At 47.5% G+C, this 25,700-nt stretch overlaps 1 protein-coding gene across 1 annotated transcript in view; it reads right to left on the bottom strand.

Annotated features, from left to right (window-relative positions):
• Positions 1-20,546, bottom strand: part of PSKH1 (protein serine kinase H1) — a 38,493-nt gene extending 17,947 nt beyond the window's left edge. The window contains exons 1-2 of the mRNA XM_066242402.1: positions 20,428-20,546; positions 1,400-2,426 (exon numbers count right to left, since the gene is read on the bottom strand). Of these exons, the coding sequence (XP_066098499.1) occupies positions 1,400-2,356 (957 nt within the window). The 5' untranslated portion in view covers positions 2,357-2,426; positions 20,428-20,546. The remainder of the gene's footprint in view (positions 1-1,399; positions 2,427-20,427) is intronic.
• Between the last annotated feature and the right edge of the window lie 5,154 nt (positions 20,547-25,700).

The raw sequence follows: 25,700 nt of genomic DNA, 5'->3' as shown, positions 1-25,700 counted from the left end.
TGAGAGAACACTGGGGGAAGCACTCTATATAAAGCACTTGGGGGATGGTCCCCACTGCCTTGGCAAAATCCTGTCCTACAAAGCTTACTTGACCTCCCACATAAAGCCATAAAGCACATTCTTTTCTTCACAACCTCCCTGAGCACACCATTATGCTCTAGCGGGCAGTGCTATTTCCCGTGGTCTGCCTCATCTCCTACCCAGTCAGCCTCCTGCCTATGAACACCCAGCTGACTTTTTCTGCACCTCTTTCAGCTCCCAGCAGTACTGAAACCTAATGGATTTTTTCAGGTTATCAATGGATCAACAGACACAAACTGATGGCCAGCTGTTTGCCTCTGGCCTGCAGATTACTGTTTGTTGGCACACAAGGCACTGGTTAAATATGTGAATTAGATTCTAACATTTTAAGATAAGATTTTTCTGATTCTCTTTCAAAAACTGGAATGTCTAGAAGCATGGGGTCTCAGTGCTGTGTGGCAAGGTTGGACAGAGATGAGCAGTAGCTGCTCCTTAAGCAAAGTATGGTCACTCTAGCTTGACCCAGTCCCCATGGAGCAGGTACTGTAGAGGCCCATCTGAGCTCACCTACAGCTGTGGTGCCCCTGTGTGTGCTTATAGCTTCCCACTGCCAGCACCTGCAGCTCTCTGCTTCTCTGCCTGAGCACTTTCTTTCTTTCTTTTTTTAATTTTTATTTTATTTATTCATTTTTAGAGAGGAGAGAGAGAGGGAGAGAGAGAGGGAGAGAAGGAGGGAGGGAGAGAGACAGAGAGGGAGAGAGAGGAGAGACAGAGAGAGAGAAGGGGGGAGGAGCTGGAAGCATCAACTCCCATATGTGCCTTGACCAGGCAAGCCCAGGGTTTCGAACCGGCGACCTCAGCATTTCCAGGTCGACGCTTTATCCACTGCGCCACCACACGTCAGGCTGTGCCTGAGGACTTTCTCTGACATTAGCTGGCAAACAGGACAGCCAAGAAGCCTAGGGATTAAAATCCCCAAAGAAATTCCTTACTCATAAAGGAGACAATAAATTAAAAGCCACCCACTTCCCTGCCCCTCAAGGGTATAATTCTGAGACATGTTCTACATGATTACTCACAAAATCCCAAGTGAGGCTGAACTGGCCTTTTCCCTTTCTGCCTCATTTTCCCCACCCTTCATGTGTGCTTACTGGAATCACATCCCAGTTAAACCATCCACTTGTAAATCCTTGTCTTAGGACTCACTTTTGGGGGAACCCAAACTCAGACAACTCGACCAGTCTCACTTCATCATTTTTACATTACCTGCCTGGCCCCACCAGCACGGCCATCAGGGTACATCCCTCTGATGGAGAGCTGCAGAATAGAGCCTCCCAAGCATGGGCCTCCCAACATCCTCAGGGCAGGGCAGACTCACCTCCCCAGAGTAACTGTACTTGCCCCTGAGGATCTGTCGGTATAGCCGGGTGCGGTTGTCGTCTTCAAAGGGCATAGTGCCACTAAGCAGGATGTAGGCGATAACACCCAATGCCCACATGTCCACTGAGTTGGTGTAGGGCTTTCGAACCAGGACTTCAGGGGCAATGTACTCGGGTGTGCCACACGTGGTTTTCATCAAGCAGTCGTCACCCTTCTTGCGAGCACTGGCCAGGCCAAAGTCGGTGATGATGATCTTGGAGTCAGTGCCTGGGTGGTAGTAGAGCAGATTCTCAGGCTTGAGGTCTCGGTGTGTGATGCCCAGTGCATGCAGATACCGAACGCCATCCAGCACCATCTGCAGCACCCGCGTCGCGTCACGCTCAGTGAAAGAACCCTTGGCAATGATGCGGTCAAACAGCTCTCCACCAGTGGCCAGCTCCATCACCATGTACACACGCTCCTGAGTCTCAAATACCTCCACCAGCTGGATGATGTTGGCGTGGCGCACCCGACGCAGCACACGCAGCTCCGACTCACATACCTCCCGCCCCTCCCGGTACTTGGTCTCAATCATCTTGATGGCATATGGCTGCCGGGTTGCCCGGTGTTCCACACGTACCACTCGGCTGAAGCTGCCTCGGCCAATCAGGGCTTTGATGTCATACTTGGCTGTCACACGTGGATCGAACTTGGCCCTGTACTTAGCCACCCTGGCCCTGCGTGGTGGTTCTGAGGGAGGCTCTGTGTGGCCAGTAGTGGGGGCACCAGGGCAGGGATTTGCACACTGACTGCCGGCTGGAAGCCCAGCTTTGAGAGGGCCAACACTGTCCACCTCCGTGATGAAGTGCTTATACACATCACTCTTAGTGCCACTGAAGGGTTCCACCTTCTTGACCAGATCCAGCTGGACATCCTTGGGCGGCTCGGGAAGGACCTTGCTTGTCCCACAGCCCATCACGGACACGGGGGCATCCTCTCCAGCGAGGCTGGCAGCACCTGCTCTGCAGGCAGCGCCCCGTCTATACCTATGCAGACAGAGAAGAGAGGACAACTCAGCATAGCTAGGGACACCTCTGAAGGGATACCAGCCATCCTCCTCCCGCCTCCTCCTTGTCCGTCGATAATCCTAGCCTGAACACCTGGTTCTTTTCTGGATTCCCTGAATGCTCAGAGCCCAGGCTCAATAAAATTCTAGATGAAAGCTGGATCTAAGCATCATGGTCTTCACTTACATCTCCCCGGATCTGATTCTCATGCTACTCTTCAACCCTGATAGAGGGCAGGAACATGCACTAGGCTCAGCTGTTACTGCCTCCACGTTCCTTCCTACTCTGCCTGGGTTCCTTATCCTAGTTGAAGTTCTATGTGCTTTTTTTGAAGTTCTATGTTTTGTTTTGTTTTAATTTTTTTATTTATTGATTGATTTTGAGAGAGAGGAGAGATAGAAAGAGAGAGATGAGGGAGAACAGGAAGCATCAACTCACTGTAGTTGTTTCCTGTATGTGCCTTGACCAGGCAAGCCCAGGGTTTCGAACTGGCGACCTTGCCATTCCAGGTCGACACTTTATCCACTGTGCCACCACAGGTCAGGCTGAAGTTCTATGTTTTTTAAATGTTAAAACCATTCCTATTACTCTGACTCATCTAATCCTGAAATGGGGGTATATAGTGTGGAGGACTGCTCTCCAACACTATCACTCACCAGGGCTCAGAAAACTGCTTCCCCAAGGCTTCTCTCATGTATGTCTTTCCTGACCCTCTATGCCTCCTGCAGGCATCATCGATCCCCCTGCAACTTCCACCCTCTGCCCCAGGGCTCTGCCCCAACCTAACTCTTTCTTGGACAGTTCCCACTACTTTGCTAATGCACCATCTTTGCCCTGACAGTGAAACACCATCTCAGGGTTTCTGACTTCTCCTAGTCACCACATGAATGGCTAAAATGTCACACAAGTACCAGAGCTAGCTGAAATCAATTCCAGTGAACTCAGGACCACAAGCCTTAGCATACTGCAACCGGGCAGCCACCACACTGAGCATCATTCAAGAGGCAGAGGGATCTTTGAGCTTAGAAGGACACTACCAGCTTCATCCAGAAGTGATTCAGGCTGTGGATTAGGGTACTTTGCTTCCTTGGGATGAGGATTCAGGAGGCTTCCCAATTTGTTTCCCAGACAGGATTGTTCTGATACCTTAATATCCTTTGGTTCGTGGGACCTTGGACAAGGTGAAGTGTGGCAGTATTACATTTCAGAGGTCACTTCTACCTAAGCTGCCCTTCTCTAAGTCTATCTGAAGAGCCCACAGGTGAAAGAAAAGAGCTCAAGATTTCCTATTCATTATGACATACAGAAGTAAAAATAAAATGATCAGTTCAAATCAAACATTTATTGAACACCCACTAGAGATACAGGAATGAGTAAGACATCCAATGTAGGTTATACTTCAACACACACACACACACACACACACACACACAAAACAAACAAACAAAAAAACCCCACAAACAATGCTGAGGTTGCTGGTTCAAAACCCTGGGCTTGCCCGGTCAAGGCACATATGGGAGTTGAAGCTTCCTGCTCCTCCCCCCTTCTTTCTCTCTCTCTCTCTCCTCTAAAATGAATAAAAATAAAAAAATAAAAAAACTTAAAAAAAAAAAACCCACAAGCAAAATATGATCAATAAACTCATAGTCTCTAGCCTGACTTGTGGTGGTGCTGTGGATAGAGCATTGACCTGGAATACTGAGGTCATCTGTTCAAAACCCTGGGCTTCCTCAGGCAAGACACATACAACAAGCAGCCAATGAACAACTAAAGTGAAGCAACTATGAGTTGCTCCTTCTTGCTCCCACTCTCTTCCTCTGTCTGTAAAATCAATAAATAAAATCATTTAAAAAAAACCAACTCATCATCTAAATAAAAAGCATAAAGACAATTTCAAGGCCCTGGCCTGTTGGCTCAGTGGTAGAGCGTTAGTCTGGTGTGTGGAAGTCCCAGGTTTGATTCCCGGACGGGGCACACAGGAGAAGCACCCATCTACTTCTCCACCCTTCCCCTCTCTCCTTCTTCTCTATCTCTCTCTTCCCCTCCTGCAGTCAAGGCTCCATTGTAGCAAAGTTGGCCTGGGCTATGAGGATGGTTCCATGGCCTTTGCCTCAGGCACTAGAATGGCTCCAGTTGCAGTGGAGCAATGCCCAAGATGGGCAGAGCCTCGCTCCCTAGTGGGCATGCTGGGTGGATCCCAGTTGGGCACATGCGGGAATCTGTCTCTCTGCCTGCCTCCCTGCTTCTCATTTCAGAAAAATACAAAAAAAATAATTTCAATATAGCATGGTACGTGTTAGGCAGGTTGGCTCAGTGATAGAGCCTTGACCCAGCATGTGGACGTCACAGGTTTGATTCCCAGTCAGGGCACACAGAAGAAGAGACCATCTGCTTCTCCATCCTTCCCCCTCTCACTTCTCTCTCTCTCTCTTTCTTCCCCTTCTACAGCCACGGCTCAATTGGAGTGAGTTGGCCACAGGCGCTGAGGGTGGCTCCATGGCCTCCGCCTCAGGTACTAAGAGGTTGGTTCCTGAACAACGGAGCAAGGCCCAAGATGGACAGAGCATCGCCCCCTAGGGGGCTGGCTGGGTGGATCCCAGTTGGGGTGCATGTTGGAGTCCATCTCTCTGCCTCCCCTCCTCTCACTGAATTTAAAATGTTCTTTTTATTAATTTTTTTTTTAGAGAGGAGAGAGAGAGTGAGAGAGAGAGAGAGAAGGGGGAGGGAGGAGCAGGAAGCATCAACTCCCATATATGCCTTGACCAGGCAAGCCCAGGGTTTCAAACCAGCGACCTCAGAGTTCCAGGTCGAGGCTTTATCCACTGCGCCACCACAGGTCAGGCTCCTCTCACTGAATTTAAAAAAAAAGTTCAGGAAATGGTGTTTAAACAAAGGCATTTAAAAAGGCTGTTTAGCTCAGTCGGTTAGAGAGTCATCCCAAAATACCAAGACTGTGGATTCAATCACTAGTCAGGGTACATACAGGAAGGGACCAATGAAGGCACAACAAAGTGAAACAACAAATGAAAGCTTTTCTTTCTCTCTCTCTCTTCCCCCCTCCTCTCCCTGACTCTAAAATAAGTCAATGCAAGAAAGGGAAAGAAGGAAGGGAGGGAAGAAGGGGGGAGGGAGGGAAGGTGGGGGAAGAAGGAAGGAGGGAGGGAGGAGGGAGGAAAGGAGGGAGAAAAGAAAGAAAGAAAGAAGGTTCCTTGTCACAGAGGCCAAAGATTAGAACTATAGATTTTGGAATTTTGCAAACTCATCTCTTCCTTCAGAGAAAACACAAGACCTCAATACAGTAAAGGGCTACAGTTCAGAAAAAGGATAGTTCTTGGGCCAGAATCCTGAGGAAGAACACAGGCCCCTGATCCCTAAGACCATATGGTAAGAAATGTCTACCACTATTCAGAGAAAAGACAAACTGCATGAATGATCCAACACCATTTCTCAGATGTCACTTCTTCCTAGTGAGGAGGCAGGACCGTAGAGCCACAAAATAAATGTCTCCAAGCATACACACTGGTCCTTTTTTTTTTTTTTTTTTTAAAGATTTTATTTATTCATTATAGAGAGGGGAAAGAGAGAGAGAGAGAGAAGGGGGGAGGAGCAGGAAGCATCAACTCCCATATGTGCCTTGACCAGGCAAGCCCAGGGTTTTGAACCGGCAACCTCAGTGTTTCCAGGTTGACGCTTTATCCACTGTGCCACCACAGGTCATACTGGCCCCACACTGGTTCTTTTTATTTAAGTGTGCATACCTAGTCTGGTCCTGATGAGAAAAACTAAGTTTTACAAAAGAAAAATCCTGGCCTCACCAGGTGGTGGTGCAGTGGATAGAGCGTCGGACTGGGATGCGGAGGATCCAGTTCAAGACCCCAAGGTCGCCAGCTTGAGCACGGGCTCATCTGGCTTGAGCAAAGCTCACCAGCTTGGACCCAAGGTCACTGGCTTGAGCAAGGGGTTACTCGGTCTGCTGAAGTCTCACGGTCAAGGCACATATGAGAAAGCAATCAATGAACAATTAAGGTGTTGCAAAGAAAAACTGATGATGATGCTTCTCATCTCTCTCCGTTCCTGTCTGTCTGTAACTATCCCTTTCTCTGACTCTCTCTCTGTCTCTGTAAATAAAAAAAAAAGGCCTGACTTTTACTTTAAACAAACAAAGCTTGCAGAAGGATTTCAAGTTAGTAGTGAGAGAGCTAAGGATTACCCATCTCTGACCTTCCTTCTTCCTTCCTGGAACACAGTCTCTCTCACATTTGTTCCAATTAGAAACTCTTCAAAGATGGGTTGATACTGGTACCTCAACTTTTTCTTTTTTTTTTTGTATTTTTCTGAGGTTGGAAACAGGGAGGCAGTCAGACAGACTCCCTCGTGCGCCCGACCGGGATCCACCCGGCACACCCACCAGGGGGTGATGCTCTGCCCATCTGGGACGTGCTCTGTTGCAACCAGAGCCATTCTAGCGCCTGAGGCAGAGGCCACGGAGCCATCCTCAGCGCCCAGGCCAACCTTGCTCCAATGGAGCCTTGGCTGCAGGAGGGGAAGAGAGAGACAGAGAGGAAGGAGAGGGGGAGGGGTGGAGAAGCAGATGGGTGCTTCTCCTGTGTGCCCTGGCCAGGAATCGAACCCGGAACTCCTGCACGCCAGGCCGACGCTCTACCACTGAGCCAACCGGCCAGGGCTTTGGTACCTCACCTTCTTAACTACACATCAAGAATGAAGGACATGGCCTGACCAGGTGGTGGCACAATGGATAGAGCGTCAGACTGGGATGCAGAGGACCCAGGTTCGAGACCCCAAGGTCGCCAGCTTGAGCGCGGGCTCATCTGGTTTGAGCAAAGCTCACCAGCTTGGACCCAAGGTCGCTGACTTGAGCAAGGGGTCCCTCAGTCTGCTGTAACCCCACGGTCAAGGCACATATGAGAAAGCAATCAATGAACAACTAAGGTGTCGCAACGAAAAACTAATGATTGATGCTTCTCATCTCTCTCCATTCCTATCTGTCTGTCCCTATCTATCCCTCTCTCTGACTCTCTCTCTGTCTCTGTTAAAAAAAAAAAAAAAAGAATGAAGGACATGGGCCCTGGCTGATTTGCTCAGTGGACAGAGCATCTGCAGGCATGCAGACATCCCAGGTTCTATCCTCAGTCAGGGCACACATGAGAAGCAACCATCTATTTCTCTTCCCCTCCCTCTCCCCCTTCTCTCTCTCTTTGCTTCTCACAGCCAGTGGCTTGACTGGTTCAAGCATCAGCCCTGGGCACTGAGGATAGCTTGGTTGGTCCAAGCATCAGCCTTAGACGCTAAGGATAGCTAGGTTGAGTTGAACCTTGGCCCCAGACGGGGGTTGCTGGGTGGATCCCAGTTGGGGTGCATGCAGGAGTCTATCTTCCCCTCCTCTCACTTAAAAAAATAATAGCAGAGGACATGAGAACCAGTCATCCAATAAATTTAATTAATTTTAAAAAAGTGCCCTGACCAGATGGTGGCATAGTACATTGAGCATCGGCCTGGGACACAGAAGACCCAGGTTCAAAACCCTGAGGTCACCCGCTTAAGCACGAGCTCATCTGGCTCAAGTGTGGGCTCACTAGCTTGAATGCGGGGTAGCCAGCTTGAGCATGGGATCATAGACATGACCCCATGGTCACTAGCTTGAAGCCCAAGGTTCCTCGCTTGAGCCGAGGGTCGCTGGCTTGAGCAAGGGCTCAGCTGGAGAACCCCCAGTCAAGGTGGATATGAGAAAGCAATCAATGAACAACTAAGGTGCCGCAACAAAGAATTGATGCTTCTCATCTCTCTCCCTTCCTGTCTATCTGTCTCTAACATGTGCACGTGTGCACATCAAAAAAATAAAGTGAAGCCTGACCTGTGGTGGCGCAGTGGATAAAGCATCGACCTGGAAATGCTGAGGTCGCCAGTTCGAAACCCTGGGCTTGCCTGGTCAAGGCACATATGGGAGTTGATGCTTCCAGCTCCTCCCCCCTGTCTCTCTCTCCTCTCTCTCTCTGTCTCTCTCTCTCTCTCCTCTCTAAAATGAATAAATAAAAAAAAATAAAATAAAAAAAATAAAACATCGTTCAGACTTAAATATAAATAAAACAGAAATAATGTAAGTTATTAAAAATAAATAAATAAATAAAGTAAAGAACGGAGGGTGCCAGCTCTGGGAAGGAAGAATGACTGGTAGCCTCCAGGTGATCACAGCTGCTCCGCCTTCCAATCATATATGTTAATTCTCTTTCAACAGCTGTCAAATGAAGAGGCAGACATAGGGACAGGGGGGGCAGCTGGTAAAACTCTTTCTGGGAAGAAGGGCAGAGTGCTTTCCTTCCTCAGCTTTCCTGAATATGTCCCCAGCACGGTGCCCAGGTTGGGCATAAGGGTGAATGAGGCTGAGGGAGGAAAGCCTCAGGAGAGACCTCCCAGGAGGAGCACACTATTACAAGTCCCTATTCCCTTCAAAGCACCAATCTGAATACATTTTGCAAAAAGTACTGAACTCTCTAGAGTCAGCCTTCACACACTCAACTCTCAGCCTGATCCACAGCACTCCGTAAGAAAGTAAAAACATTCTCTCTGACCACAATGATCACTAATTATCAGAGATGCAAACTGAAACTACAATGAGATATCACTTCACACCTGCCAGAATGGCTTTCATTAATAAATCGATAAACAACAAGAGTTGGCAAGGGTGTAGAGAAAAAGGAACCTGGTGAGAATGCAGACCAGTGTAGCCACTGTGGAAAACAGTTTGGAATTCCCTCAAAATATTAAAAATGGAACTGCCTTTTGACACAGCAATCCCACTTTGGGAATATATTCTAAGAATCCCAAAACACTAATTTGAAAAAATATATGCATTCTCATGTTCAGTGCAGCATTTACAATAGCTAAGATCTGGGGCCCTGGCCAGTTGGCTCAACGGTAGAGCGTCGGCCTGGCGTGCGGGGGACCCGGGTTCGATTCCCGGCCAGGGCACATAAGAGAAGCGCCCGTTTGCTTCTCCACCCTCCCCTCCTTCCTCTCTGTCTCTCTCTTCCCCTCCTGCAGCCAAGGCTCCATTGCAGCAAAGATGGCCCGGGCGCTGGGGATGGCTCCTTGGCCTCTGCCCCAGGCGCTAGAGTGGCTCTGGTCGTGGCAGAGCGATGCCCCGGAGGGGCAGAGCATCACCCCCTGGTGGGCAGAGCCTCACCCCTGGTGGGCGTGCCAGGTGGATCCTGGTCGGGCGCATGTGGGAGTCTGTCTGACTGTCTCTCCCCGTTTCCAGCTTCAGAAAAAAAAAAAAAAAAAGATCTGGAAACAGCCCAAGTGCCCATCAATAGATAAGTGGATAAAAAAGCTGTGGTAGGCCCTGGCTGGGTAGCTCAGTTGCTTAGTGTCATCCTGAAATGTCCAGGTTGTGGGTTCAATCCCCAGTCAGGGAACATACAAGAAACTACCGAGTACATAAATAAGCAGAACAACAGCCTGACCAGGTGGTGGCGCAGTGGATAGAGCGTCGGACTGGGATGCGGAAGGACCCAGGTTCGAGACCCCAAGGTCGCCAGCTTGAGCGCGGGCTCATCTGGCTTGAGCAAAGAGCTCACCAGCTTAGACCCAAGGTCGCTGGCTCCAGCAGGGGGTTACTCGGTCTGCTGAAGGCCCGCGGTCAAGGCACATGTGAGAAAGCAATCAATGAACAACTAAGAAGTCACAACGCACAACGAGAAACTGATGACTGATGCTTCTCATCTCTCTCCGTTCCTGTCTGCCTGTCCCTGTCTATCTCCGCCTCTGTAAAAAAAAAAAAAAAAAAAAAAAAAGAACAGACTGACAACTGTCAGAGTGTGGTTGGGGGACTGAATAAAAGGTGAAGGGATTAAGCAAAAATAAAAATTTCTATATAACATGTAGACACAGACAACAGTGTGATGATAGCCAGAGGGAAAGGGGGCATGGGATAGGTGGAGGTGGGCAAAGGGGGGATAATGGGGCAAAAGAGATTGCTTGAAGCGATGGGCACACAATGCAATGGTCAGATGATGTTTTATTGAGTTGCATACCTGAACCTGTACCCCAATAAATTCAATTAAAATAAAGTAAACCCCACCCCCAAAAGACCATGCAAACAAATATCAAAAAGAAAGCACTTCTCAAGAAAAGCAAGTGTGTTGGACAGAGTGTGGCAGTGGGCGAGAGTGCCTATTCAACACTACTGTCCTCAATAATACTCTACACTGTAGTCTACAGAAATGAAGGTCACTCAAATAGTGATGGCTGAGCATGGACCCAAACCTCCTGATTCTCCATCTAGAGCTCCTTCCATTATATAGAAAAAACTCCAGGAATACCAGAGCTGGGCCTCATCAGGTCAAGGCCTCAATTCTTTCTTTTACCACTCAGCTGGTGAATCACCAAAACTTCCTGAAGGGACTGTCTTTTGAAACCTCCATTCCAAATACAATCTAGGGCCTGACCTGTGGTGGCGCAGTGAATAAAGTGTTGATCTGGAATGCTGAGGTCACAGGTTCGAAACACTAGGCTTGCCCAGTCAAGGTACATACACAAGCAATCAACAAATAACTAAAGTGAAGCAACTATGAGTTGATACTTCTTACTACCCACTCCTTCCTCTCTCTGTAAAATCAAAAAATAAAATCTTAAGAAGAAAAATAATCTGGGTCACACTGCTCACTTGTGTACTCTTGATTGCCTCTGGTCACTAGAGTTGTTAGCCCCTTGAGGGAAGGGGCCACTTCTAGAACTCTCTCTGTGGCAAACAGCAAAGTGCTAAGCTCAGAGCGTTCACTAACAGTAAACGAAAGGTGGTCTGGCTCTCGGATTTTTGTTTGCTATGAGGCAACAACCCCAGAACCTCAGAAATTTCAAGTGGCAGAAGGGGGCCAGATTGCTGGTTAAACCGCAGCCATGCTCTACGGGCCTGTGTAAATGTCCTCAACAACAAAGGAGGCTGGAATTCTCTGGTCTATCTGGGTTTTACAGATTGTTTTCTGAACTCCAAAGCAAATTTACCATAAGCTGCCAGACCTGACCCCATCTGTGGGGGAGGCCTGGGGCCTAGAAGGGGGCAAAGATGGATTCTAAAACAATTTCCTAAACACAGAAGCCAGTTCTGTGGATGTCTCCCAGACAGGGGCCCACAGGCACACAGCCCTCTTAATAACATTCCCTAAAATTGTTCTTCACAGCAGTTTCACAACCTTTTGCCTACAAAGATTTCTATATTCTACTCCCATGTTTTAAAAGATTATCTATCAAAATGAAGTAGGCAGTAATTTCTCAGTAATCCAAGACATAATTACTGCTAAACAGCACATCTAACCATCATGAGGCAAGCAGAGATATATCAGTCAAAGAAGCCCATCACTTTAGACAAAAACCTATGTCTATGCAGCTTTGGGGGAACTATGTGATCCGTGTGTGTGTGTGTGTGTGTGTTATTCTTTCATGATCCTGCTGTGTGTGTGTGTATGTGTGTGTTTTATTTTATTTTATTTTTTTACAGAGACAGAGAGAGAGTCAGAGTGGGGGATAGACAGGGACAGACAACAGGAACGGAGAGATGAGAAGCATCAATCATTAGTTTTTCGTTGCGCATTGCGACACCTTAGTTGTTCATTGATTGCTTTCTCATATGTGCCTTGACCATGGGCCTTCAGCAGACTGAATAACCCCTTGCTCAAGCCAACGACCTTGGGTCTAAGCTGGTGAGCTTTTTCCTCAAGCCAGATGAACCCATGCTCAAACTGGCAACCTTAGGGTCTCGAACCTGGGTCTTCCGCATCCCAGTCTGACGTTCTATCCACTGTGCCACCGCCTGGCCAGACTGTGTGTGTGTTTTATTCTTTCATGATCCTGCTTTTTGAAACAAGAAAATTGACATAGGATCAGCAATTTCATTTTCAGAAATAATACTATTAAATCACTTTCACAAATATACAAAGATATATTTGTATAATAAAGTGTATGGCAGCATTCTTTATAATAAGGAAGAAATGGAAACAACCCAAATAATGATCAGTAAGAGAATAATTAAATAACTTAAGATATATTCCTATCATGAAATGAACTGCAGCTTTTGAAAAGAATGAGGTAAACTTGCCTGAATGTGGCAGTGCAGTGGACAGAGGGTCAACCTGGAACACTGAGTACACCAGTTTGAAACCCCGGGCTTGCCTGGTCAAGGCACATACAAGAAGAAACTTATGTGTTAGGCTTCCCGCTCCTCCCCCCTCTTCTCTCACTCTCTCTCTAAAAATCAATAAATAAAATCTTTTTAAAAATGAGGGAAACGTCGGCCTAGCGTGCGGAGGACCCGGGTTCGATTCCCGGCCAGGGCACATAGGAGAAGCGCCCATTTGCTTCTCCACCCCTCCGCCGCGCTTTCCTCTCTGTCTCTCTCTTCCCCTCCCGCAGCCAAGGCTCCATTGGAGCAAAGATGGCCCGGGCGCTGGGGATGGCTCTGTGGCCTCTGCCCCAGGCTCTAGAGTGGCTCTGGTCGCAACATGGCGACGCCCAGGATGGGCAGAGCATCACCCCCTGGTGGGCAGAGCATCGCCCCTGGTGGGCGTGCCGGGTGGATCCCAGTCGGGCGCATGCGGGAGTCTGTCTGACTGTCTCTCCCTGTTTCCAGCTTCAGAAAAATGAAAAAAAAAAAAAAAAAAAATGAGGGAAAGCCTGACCAGGCAGTGGCGCAGTGGATAGAGCGTCGAACTGGGATGCAGAGGACCCAGGTTCGAGACCCCAAGGTCGCCAGCTTGAGCGCGGGCTCATCTGGTTTGAGCAAAAGCCCACCAGCTTGAGCCCAAGGTCGCTGGCTCCAGCAAGGGGTTACTTGGTCTGCTGAAGGCCCGCGGTCAAGGCACATATGAGAAAGCAATCAATGAACAACTAAAGTGTTGCAACTCGCAATGAAAAACTAATAATTGTTGCTACTCATCTCTCTCCATTCCTGTCTGTCTATCCCTCTCTCTGACTCATTCTCTGTCTCTGTAAAAAATTAAAAAAAAATTTTTTTTTAAATGAGGGAAAAAAAACTAGGAGAAAAAAAAATTATCCACTTAACACATAAAGAAATGAAAATAAGAAAATAAAATGAGGTAAATCCATATATATTGACAAAGATACCAGTTACTTAATTTTATTGAGTGGCTTTATGCCAGGATCCACGTCTGTGATGTATTAAGTAGTTTAAAAATAACAGGTAAAGCCTGACCTGCGGTGGCACAGTGGATAAAAGCATTGACCTGGAACACTGAGGTTGCCGGTTCAAAACCCCAGGCTTGCCTGATCAAGGCATGTATGGGAGTTGATGCTTCCTGCTCCTCCCCCTTCTCTCTCTTGGCCTTTCTCTCTATCTCCTCTATCTAAAATGAATAAATAAAATCTTTAAAAAAAAAAAAAAAGCAGGTAAGCATATGTCCAGTGATGAATTTTTAAAAGTCAGACATACATATGGAAAAAACTTATCCTGGAAGGGTAGAAGAGAACCTATTGACAGAATTGTCTCTAGGGTATGAGAATGTGAAGGGAACAGGCAGAAGGAAGGAAGGGGAGCTTTTACTTCTCACTTTATATACTTCTGTGCTGTTGCTATATTTTTTATTTATTTATTTATTTTATAGAGACAGAGAGAGATTCAGAAAGAGGGATAGACAGGGACAGACAGACAGGAACGAAGAGATAGGTGAGAAGCATCAATCATTAGTTTTTTGTTGCGCACTGCAACACCTTAAATTGTTCATTGATTGCTTTCTCATATGTGCCTTGACTGCGGGCCTTCAGCAGACCGAGTAACCCCTTGCTCAAGCCAGCAACCTCGGGGTCTCAAACCTGGGTCTTCCGCATCCCAGTTCAACGCTCTATCCACTGTGCCACCACCCGGTCAGGCTGTACTGTTGCTATATTTTAAAATCATCACCACATATTATATTTTTTAAGTTAACAAACTGACCAGGCGGTGGCACAGTGGTTAGAGCGTCAACCTGGAATGTGAGGACTCAGGTTTGAAACCCTGAAGTTGCCAGCTTGAGTGTGGGATCATAGACATGACTCCATGGTGGCTGGCTTGAGCCCAAAGGTCGCTGACTTGAGCCCAAGGTCACTGGCTTGAGCAAGGGGTCACTGGCTCAGCTGAACCCCACTACCCTGGGTGAAGGCACATATGAGAAGCAATTAATGAACTAAAGTGACACACTAAGAAATGCTTCTCATCTCTCTCCATTCCTGTCTGTCTTTGTCACTCTAGTTAAAAAAAATAAATAAAATTTAAAAAGGTAGGCCCTGGCCAGTTGGCTCAGTGGTAGAGCATCAGCCTGGCGTGCAGGAGTCCTGGGTTCGATTCCCGGCCAGGGCACACAGGAGAAGCGCCCATCTGCTTCTCCACCCCTCCCCCTCTCCTTCCTCTCTGTCTCTCTCTTCCCCTCCCGCAGCCAGGGCTCCATTGGAGCAAAGTTGGCCCGGGCGCTAAGGATGGCTCTGTGGCCTCTGCCTCAGGCGCTAGAATGGCTGTGGTTACAACAGAGCGAAGCCCCAGATGAGCAGAGCATCGCCCCCTGGTGGGCGTGCTGGGTGGATCCCAGTCAGGCGCATGCGGGAGCCTGTCTGACTGCCTCCCTGTTTCCTACTTCAGAAAAATACCAAAAAATAAATAAATAAATAAATAAATTTAAAAGGTAACAAAAATACATATTATAGAAATGTATAGACTAGTATATGCATAAGAAAAAAATGCTGGAGGATTATACACCAAATTATTCATGTTTGTGTCTAAAGACACTGTACATTTTTCATTTCTAGAATGTTGTAACTTTTAGTATTATTTCAGAATAAAAAGTGTTATGACTTCTTTTTAGAATGTAGCAACTTGGGACCTCACTTCTCAAGAACATGATATGTCTGACCTGTGGTGGCGCAGTGGATAAAGTGTCGACCTGGAAATGCTGAGGTCGCCGGTTCGAAACCCTGGGCTTGCCTGGTCAAGGCACATATGGGAGTTGATGCTTCCAGCTCCTCCCCCCCCCTTCTCTCTGTCTCTCCACTCTCACTGTCTCTCCCTCTCCTCTCTAAAAAAAAAAAAAAAAAAAAAAAAAAAAGAATTAATTAAAAAAAAAAGAACATGATAATTGGTGGGCAGACTCCTGCCTTACGACTGAGAGAGGGAAAGAGGTTCAACAATTTGTTGTGTCTTCCTCATTTTATTTTTAACAAAAACCATTCAGACTGCATCCTCTCCCTCTTACTCTCCCAAAGGAAGAGAAGAACGATCATCAATGACAAAAAGTAGTTGCAGGCCCTGGCCAGTTGGCTCAGCGGTAGAGCGTCGGCTTGGCGTGCAGGGGACCTGGGTTCAATTCCCGGCCAGGGCACATAGGAGAAGCGCCCATCTGCTTCTCCACCCCTCCCCCTCTCCTTCCTCTCTGTCTCTCTCTTCCCCTCCCGCAGCCAAGGCTCCATTGGAGCAAAGATGGCCCGGGCGCTGGGGATGGCTCCTTGGCCTCTGCCCCAGGCACTAGAGTGGCTCTGGTAAAGCGACGCCCCGGAGGGTAGCCCCTGGTGGGCGTGCCGGGTGGATCCTGGTCGGGCGCATGCGGGAGTCTGACTGTCTCTCCCTGTTTCCAGCTTCAGAAAAATACGAAAAAAATAAAATAAAATAAAATAAAAAAAGGCAGTTGCACAAGCAACACCAAGAGCCAGCTTCACGTTCAGGAGAAAACACTGCAACTCTTCCTTGTGGGTGTCTTCCTCATTTTATTGTGACCCCAACTACACCAAGACATCCTACCTACTGCCCATCCCATTGTCAAAAATACAAACTCGCCTGACCAGGCGGTTGCACAGTGGATAGAGCATCGAACTGGAACGCAGAGGACCCAGGTTCGAGACCCCGAGGTCGCCAGCTTGAACGCGGGCTCATCTGGTTTGAGCAAGGCTCACCAGCTTGAGCCCAAGGTTGCTGGCTCGAGCAAGGGGTCACTCAGTCTTCTGTAGCCCCCCGGTCAAGGCACATATGAGAAATCAATCAATGAACATCTAAGGAATCGCACGAAGAATTGATGTTTCTCATCTCTCTCCCTTTCCGTCCGTCTTCCCTATCTGTCCCTCTCTCTGACTCTGTCTCTGTCACCAAAAAAAAAAAAAGGACTCTGGCAACGTATGTGGGGTTCTCCTTCCAAAATCCCAAAGTTCAACCCACAAATATTTACTGAGCTCCTGCTGTGAGCCAGGAACTTTGCCAGGGACTGTGAAAGACAAAAAAGAAGGTAGCCATAATCTCTGCTCTCAAGGAATTTACAGCCCAGATGGCTCCACATCAAGGATCCCTTAATCCATTACCGTTATGGTGCCCTGTGAGGCCACTCAAAGGCTGGCAGCCTGGAAGGAGTCCCTCTGAAATAATTTTCTCCCAGCAAATTAAAACACCACATTTTTCTACTTTAGCATCACATTAGACACCATGGCAACAGAGGGCTGTACCAAGAATTAGCTCAGTGATGACCTAGCCAACACAAATTAGCTTAATACTCACTGAGTAAGATTCTTGGAAGGAAAATAAGTTCAAATAAGTAAGTCTCTTTCCAGCTCTCAACAAACAGAATTGCTTCCTTTCTCTCAGGGCTGTATTTCTCAAACTTTTCTGTGTACCCTATGATCAGTGGAGACAGATGTTCTCAGCTATCTCCAAGATTAAGGGCCAATGCCCTTGAACACCTATAGCCCATTCACATCATACAGTTGAGAAGCTCTGAAGAGGACTGAAATTGCCCACATAACATGCTCATATTTATAAAGTATAACAGAAGGCCAAATGAAAGTCTCACCCATTTATGTGACTGACAAAGAATCCCAGTATCTATTTCAGATTCCACAGACACTAAGATCTGCAAGAGTACTGCATTCCATTCTAGCTCAGTGTCAGAAACAAACAGATTCCCTGAAAGATGCACCTTCTTTTTTTTTCTTTTTTTTTATAGAGACAGAGAGAGGGATAGACAGAGACAGACAGGAACGGAGAGATGAGAAGCATTAATCATTAGTTTTTCGTTGCGTGTTGCAACACCTTAGTTGTTCATTGATTGCTTTCTCATATGTGCCTTGACTGTGGGCCTTCAGCAGACCGAGCAACCCCTTGCTTGAGCCAGAGACCTTGGGTCCAAGCTGGTGAGCTCTGCTCAAACCAGATGAGCCCGCGCTCAAGCTGGCGACCTCGGGGTCTCGAACCTGGGTTTTCTGCATCCCAGTCCGACACTCTATCCACTGTGCCACCGCCTGGTCAGGCAAGATGCACTTTCTTTAGCCCATTAATATAACTTAACAAGTACAAGAACTGCAATTAGATCTGGACAATATGCTTATTCAGCAAACTCACCTTCTAGTGAGTCAGCATTCTGAATTTCTCCTAGGGCAGTGGTTGGCAAACTCATTAGTCAACAGAGCCAAATATCAACAGTACAACGATTGAAATTTCTTTTGAGAGCCAAATTTTCTAAACTTAAACTATATAGGTAGGTACATTCCTTATCTAGGTAGCACCCGCACATGGTATTTTGTGGAAGAGCCACACTCAAGGGGCCAAAGAGCCACATATGGCCCGCGAGCCACAGTTTGCCGACAAGGGTCCTAGGGGAATGGCCCACTACAACTGGACAGAGTAGAAGAAGCAGTTTTGTCAGAGCTTTCCCAGATGACCAGAAAAGACCTTGAGGAATCATAGCATAAGATAGATTCCTACATGAGGCTCAGTCTGAAAAGCAAGTAGGCTTACTAAGATGAGATCTCCTTTTAGCACGGGACATATTCTGGGGAGAACAGACATTAGTAAACACAGTGACTTCCATTTACAGAGTTCCACCTGTTCTAAGTGTCTTATATGCACTCTCACTCCTCTCTGCAACCACACAGAGTAGGTATGATTATTACTGTTTTACAATGAACAAACTAGGACTCAAGAGCCTCAAGATCTCAAAAAAGACAGAAATTATTCCATCTTTCAGAGTCTAGAGCTCATGTCTAACCATCAAATCACACTGCCTCCCCAAAGTATGGGCAATGAAACTGCAACAGAAGGCGACAAGGCACAGCTAGCCCTTCCCACTGGACCAAAAAGACTCTTGAATTTGCATCTTGAAAAACTACTTTAGATCATCAAGGTTGACAAGGCTGCAACACCTACCACACACATATGCATGCATGCATGCGCAAACACAAAATACACATTTGCTGTACTCATCTCAGACCCTGAGCCCTAATAGGTGCTCAAAAAACAGCTGAGTCAGTATACATTCTTAAAACAGCTTCCTATCCCAGTGGATTTTAGCTCCACTTTATGCCAGGCAGAGCCATATACTCAGGTACAGATAGAAAGCACAACCCCAAACTCACCATTATGTGACATAACATGATCTACTCAACAGTAGTAGCATGAATAAAAGTGCAGAGTTGGCTCTGGCTGTTTCTCTCAGTGGTAGAGCATTGGCCCAGAGTGTGGAAGTCCTGGGTTTGATTCCCAGCCAGGGCACATAGGAGAAGTGCCCATCTGCTTCTCCATCCTTCCCACTCTCCTTCCTCTCTCTCTCTCTCTTCCCCTCCCGCAGCCAACGCTCCATTGGAGCAAAGTTGGCCTGGGTGTTGAACAGCCTCCGCCTCAGGCACTAGAATGGCTCCGGTTGCAACGGAGCAATGCCCCAGACAGGCAGAGCCTCGCCCCCTAGTGGGCATGCCGGGTGGAGCCTGGTAGGGTGCATGCAGGAGTCTCTCTGCCTCCCTGCTTTTCACTTCAGAAAAATACAAAAACAAAAACAAAAAAAAACCCTGCAGTCATCAATGGTTACATGTGAAGTAAGGAAGGCTTTTCCAAGGAAATGAAATCTAAGGTGATTTTTCTTTTTAAGTGGCAAATGCTCCACTAAACCAAGCTATCCTCATTGCCTGAGGCCGACACTTGGACTAACAAGCAGTCCTCAGCGCTCAGAGCTGATGCTCAGACCAATTAAGCCACTGGCTGTGAGAAAGGAGAGAATGGGGAGGAAAGAGAAGCAGATGGCTACTTCTCATATGTGCCCGGAGAACAAACCAGGGACCTCTGCAAGCTGGGCCAATGGTCTACCACTGAGCCAACAGGCCAGGGCCCTAAAGTGAATTTTAAAAGACAGATGTAAATTTTTCATACTGGTGGAAGGGAAAATAAGAGTATTACAAAATGAGAAAATTGTGTATCTAAAGCACAAGGGTATTAAACCACAGAGCTAACAGAAGGCCTACATGCCCCAACAAAATATGTAAACAGAAGGCAGAAATGCCCAGGTGTTGAGTTCAGGGTTAGACCTTTCAGATTATGAAGAGCCCTGAATGCCTTCCTAAGAAGCTTAGACTTTATCCTGTAAGGAACCAAGAAGCCGGTTTTAGGCAGTGAAGCTCTTATTCAGGTGAGAATTATCACTTCAGCAACTCCATTTGGCGGGAGTGAGCATGGACAGTTGGGCTTCCCCTTATAAACAGAGGGATGACTAGTTTCCAGGGCAGGCGACCTGACTGGGCTCAGGCCTGCTCTTTCCCAGACTGAGTAAGAAAGCGACTAGCTCCCCGCCAGACCCTGGCGTTGAGGGGTGTGCAGTAGGTGCTGGACACGAGAAGGGAGTGAGGAAAACCGGGTTAGTTAGTTCACCGTGACCGACGCCGGCTGGCTGAACAGCAGGCAGGGCAGCTGACCACGTTCAACAGGTCCACGAGACCCCAGAGAAGGGCTACCCAGAGCAGCAACACGTTTCAAGGCCACTTTAGACTTGGACACCGGGGACCCCGAGCAGCCATTGTCTGGCCTGCTCCCCAGCCCCGTAGGCCCCGGCACACCTGGCACGGGCCAAGGGCTCCGGTCTGGACAAGGACAGGCCCGGTGCGTCAGGAAGCGACCGTGGCCGCAGCTCCTCAGCCCCTCCCGCCCGTTGGGCCGTAGCCCTGGGCCGGGCCGCCTCACCTCGCGGGGGCGGTGGGCTCTTCGGCGTCCTGGTGGCTGTGCTGACCCTCTCGGGCCCGTGGCCACGGCCACAACCCCCGCCGCCGCCGCCGCCATCCTCAGGCGTTAGCGTCGTGGCGTCATCATAGAGCGCGCTTGACGCCAAAACAAACCCGGACCGCCTACAGGGCGGGATGGGGGCGGACCTTCGGGAGGGCCTGGCTGCGCTGTTGGGGGCGCTCCCAGTGTAGCCTGCCAATCAACTCCTTCAGGGCGGGACGAACTCTCTGCGTCGGGAGGGGATCTCAATTGTTCCCTAATTGTTGTAAACTGTAGGCTGCGGAAGGAACGTGTTACAGAAAGAGGAGGTACACCAGAAACTAATATAAAATAATATTAATGTCAACTATAATTGAAAAATTAATGTAGAAAGGTTAAATTAAGTTAAAAGAAAAGGAACTGCGTTGGGAGCAAGTTTCAAGTTTGTGGTTGGGGAGAGGGTACTGTCTGTCATACAAGGCTGGAGACGGAATGCGTTTCAACAGGTTTCTGGAAGTGCCTCTGAAACTCCGCAAAGGATCGGTTTAAATTTCATTAACAAATCTATTTTTTGAAAACTGCAGTTATTCCTGACCTGTGGTGGGGCAGTGGATGAGGTGGAGACCTGGAATGGTGAGATGGCCAGTTGAAAACCCCTGGCTTGCCCGATCAAGGAACGTAAGAGAAGCAACTATTATGAGTTGATGCATCCTGCTCCTCCTCACCCTGTATCTTCTCTCTCTAAAAACAATAAACAACAGGGGGCGATGCTCTGCCCATCTGCTGCAACCAGAGCCATTCTAGTGCCTGAGGCAGAAGCCATAGAGCCATCCTCAGCGCCCGGGCCAACTTTGCTCCAATGGAGCCTTGGCTGTGGGAGGGGAACAGAGAGACAGAGAGGGAGGGGGAGGGGTGGAGAAGCAGATGGGCGCTTCTCCTGTGTGCCCTGGCTGGGAATCAAACCCGGGATTCCTGCACGCCAGGCCCATGCTCTACCACTGAGCCAACCAGCCAGGGCAAACAAAATCTTTTTTTAAAATGTTTATTTATTGCCTGACCAGGCGGTGGCGCAGTGTATAGAGCGTTGGACTGGGATGCAGAGGACCCAAGTTTGAGACCCTGAGGTCGCCAACTTGAGTGCAGGTTCATCTGGTTTGAGCAAAAATTCACCAGCTTGGACCCAAGGTCGCTGGCTCGAGCAAGGGGTTGCTCTGTCTGCTGAAGCCCCGCGGTCAAGGCACATATGAGAAAGCAGTCAATGAACAACTAAGGTCTCGCAACAAAAAACTGATGATTGATGCTTCTCATCTCTCTCCGTTCCTGTCTGTCCCTGTCCTATCCCTCTCTCTGACTCTCTCTGTCCCTGTAAAAAAAAAAAAAAAAAAAAAAAGTTTATTTATTGATTTCAGTGAGAAAGGAAAGGAGAGAGAGAAGAACATCAATTTGTTCCCAACTGGTAACCTCTGTGTTTTGGGACCAGGCTTGAACCAACCAAGCTACCTGGCTAGGTCTAAATACAATCTATATAAAGAGAGAGAGAGAGAGACAGAGAGAGAGAGAGAGAGAGAGAGAGAGAGAACTGCTGTTAAAATAATTCAGGCACTCAGAAGTGTTAAGTTTGGCCTCTATGTCAGAGGAGTTGAAAATTATTAACTTGAGGATTGGCGGTCAATCTTGGACTAGTTTAGGAGTAACATTTTTTTTTCATTTTTGTGGTTGTTACTAAATTTAAGTGCATCTTAAGACTGCAAAGCAATAGGTTAAAAAAAAAAAAAAAGAAAACTTGTTGCCATTCACAAAGAAATCTCCATAGGATCAGAACTGTCTCACTACTTTGCAGATAATTCCAATTGCAGGTGGGAAAAACAGATGCTGCCGGTCATGAGGGGATTGTAACCTCCATTCATTTTCCTTGTTTCAGTCTGTTCATTTATTCAACAAGTCTTTATTGAATGAACACTTACTTTGCACATGGAACTGTCTTTAATGGGCTACATATAAGCTAGCAATTTTTACATTTATTTTTATTGATTTGAGAAGAGACATCAATTTGTTGTTCTACTTATTTATAGATTCATTGGTTAATTCTTGTATGTGCCCTGACCGGGATCGAACTCATAACCATGATTCATCAGCATAACACTTAACCAACTGAACTAACTTGCCAGGGCTAAGTCAGCAATTTTCAGCCAGTATGCTGCAAGAATTTGGAATACATGCAGTTGCTGATTATTTAGTTAGGGGCACTGACTGTTTTAATTGTCAAATAAAAAATGACAACTGCCAACACAACAATAGCTGTCCAATGTTAATGAATGAAAGTTATACTTATTTTTTATCATATATGCAAATATATATATATTTTGTTTTTTAGAGACAGAGAGAGAGAGAGGGATAGGAACAGAGAGATGAGAAACATCAATCATTAGTTTTACGTTGTGTGTTGCAACACCTTAATTGTTCATTGATTGCTTTCTCATTTGTGCCTTGACCACGGGCCTTCAGCAGACGGAGTAAGCCCTTGCTCAAGCCAGCGACCTTGGGCTCAAGCTGGTGAGCTTTTGCTCAAACCAGATGAGCCCACGCTCCAGCTGGCGACCTTGGGGTCTCAAACCTGGGTCTTCTGCATCCCACTCCGACGCTCTATCCATTGCGCCACTGCCTGGTCAGGCACAAAAATATTTTTTGTTTGTTTGGGGTTTTTTATGTGCCTTGACCGCGGGCTTCAGCAGACCGAGTAACCCCTTGCTCGAGCCAGCGACCTTGGGTCCAAGCTGGTGAGCTTTGTTCAAACCAGATGAGCCCGCGCTCAAACTGGTAACCTCGGGGCCTCGAACCTGAGTCCTCTGCATCCCAGTCCAACGCTCTATCCACTGTGCCACCACCTGGTCAGGCTACAAAAATATTTTTTGGTGTGCCACAGAATTTTAGTAATTAGTTTGTGTGCCATGACATGAAAAAGGTTGAAAATTGGTGATATCAGTTAATGTTATACTTTAAACCTAAAAATAAATTAACACCAATAAAAATTATTTTGTCTGTTTTATTTAGTAGGGGATTATAAAATTTTTTTTTTTTTTAAAAAGGAAAGTAAATTTTACAAATTGCTTCCAAAAGTCTGTGTGATGAGTAGGGGCATGGACTTCGAGGCCAAACAAACCTGGGGTCAATCCCACCTCTGACACTTCCACAACTGTGACTTTAGGAAAGGCATCTCCCCTCCTTAAACCTCATCTTTCTTACCTGTGTAACGGGGACCATAATCCTAACCCCATAGAGTTGTTGTGAGGGTTAAAAGCAATAAAGAAAATCAGGGCTAATGGGGCTTAGAAAGCCACACAACACTTCTAATTTACAGATATTAAGCAACATAATTCAACAGATATTTATTAAGCCCTTGCTATGGGCAGGTGATGACCTTGGCTCTGGTAAAGAACACCAAACCCTGCGGTGAAGAGTATGTTGATACAGAGGGGAGTGGGTTCAGGACATCCAGCCTCTAGGCTCTCCCCTTAATAATTCGTTCCATGTCTGCAGAGCTGCAAATGTGAGAAATGCTCTAGCCTGGGCAGCTGTGTTTAGGGCCTAGTCAGTTTGGATATCAGCTTACCCCTCTTCTCCAGCTTTAGGATAAAATACAAAGCTCTTAAGCCCCTGGCCAGAGAGCAGATTCTGTCCCCACCCCCAGCTCCACACACAGTCCAGGTCACTTAATTCCAGGGAAGAGCAAGGATTTAGGGAGCAAACACCAGGGGAAAGTAGGTCACAGGAGAAGGATGGTAATCACCCCCATGGCTGGCCAGAATAGCCAGTCCCTGCTACTGGAAACGGGCTGTTCTCAGCCACCCACCAAGAGTGGCTCTGAAAAGACTTTTGGGGTCTGCAGCCCCAATGTCATCCCTCCCAACAGTATGCCCAGGCCGAGGGGGCTGCCCCAAAATAACAAACCCTCCACACTGGAGTCGTTCTCAGCCCAAGCTCTTACTGAATATAACACTCCCTATGCTGGACTTAGAGGTTCTATCTTTCATTTCACACCTCCTGCAAGTACACTCTTTATACCTAGCCCTAGATGGGGTGCTAGGGACGCAGAGGATCCTTGGGGAGTCCAAATATGGGAATTCTGACCCTAACTCAGACAGTAACAAGCCAGTTCTATCAGTTCTGAGACAGAAGAGAGCCTAGGACCTGTGGGGACTGGTAGGAGGCTGCTAATTCAGCATGGAGTCAGGGTTAAGGAATATTTCCTGGAGGAGGTGATACTGAACAAGAAATAAGAGTTTCACCAGGAAAAAAATGGGGAAGGATATTCTGAGCACAGAGGATAGGTGTACAAAGACCTAGAGGAATAAAAGTGTGGGCTTTCATTCTGGAAAATTCTTATGGCCAAAGGGGGCTAGATCTAAAAGTTGTTGTTTTTTTTAACTTTCTCCTTCAGGTGATGGAAGAAGATGGGTAATGATGGTTGGGAGAGAGAAATAGGGATAAAAGTACAGGCAAACGAAGTACAGGAGCAAATCAAGGCAGAGAGGGAGTTAATGAAGGCATCTGACTTAATCAGAGTGGGAGAGCACAGATGAAGTTGGGCTCCTACACCCTTGAGTGGAGGTCTCTGGAAGCACTGTTACTCTGGAGCCCCTGCAAGGGTCCTATTAGGCTTGATTCTATCCTGGGGGCACAACTTCCCAGCATGGGCTTTAGCATAAATCTGGCCTGCCTAAATTTGGGTTCCCACCTCCCTTCCCCCCTCCCTCCCAACCTCCCAACCATTCCTTTAGGCCGCCCTTGTAAACCCCTCTCCAACTCAGCCCCACCACTTGTAAGTCTCCATCCTTACCTCCTCTAGTCCCTATCATGCTCCTTCTCTGAAGGCTCCCTTGACCCCAAGGGCTGAATAGGTAGATCACTCTCTTCTGCTACAGAGGGGAGTTGCAGGAGTAGACTGAATAAACTGTGGGCAGAGCTGGTTTACGTAGGACCTCCTAGACAATGCGAAGGAACTTAACAGCAGAGTCAGTTTTTCAATATAGAAAATGGAAAATAAAAGAAAGGGAGTGAGCCTGACCAGGCGATGGCGCAGTGGATAGGGCGTCAGACTGGGATGCGGGGGACCCAGGTTCGAGACCCCGAGGTCACCAGCTTGAGCGCGGGCTCATCTGGTTTGAGCAAAAGCTCACCAGCTTAGACCCAAGGTTGCTGGCCCAAGCAAGGGGTTACTCTCGGTCTGCTGAAGGCCCGCGGTCAAGGCACATATG

Source organism: Saccopteryx bilineata, chromosome 9 (genome assembly GCF_036850765.1).
Source record: "Saccopteryx bilineata isolate mSacBil1 chromosome 9, mSacBil1_pri_phased_curated, whole genome shotgun sequence".
NCBI lineage: Eukaryota > Metazoa > Chordata > Mammalia > Chiroptera > Emballonuridae > Saccopteryx > Saccopteryx bilineata.
Note: the sequence above shows the minus strand (reverse complement) of the source record. Positions and strands in the feature narration are given on the sequence as shown.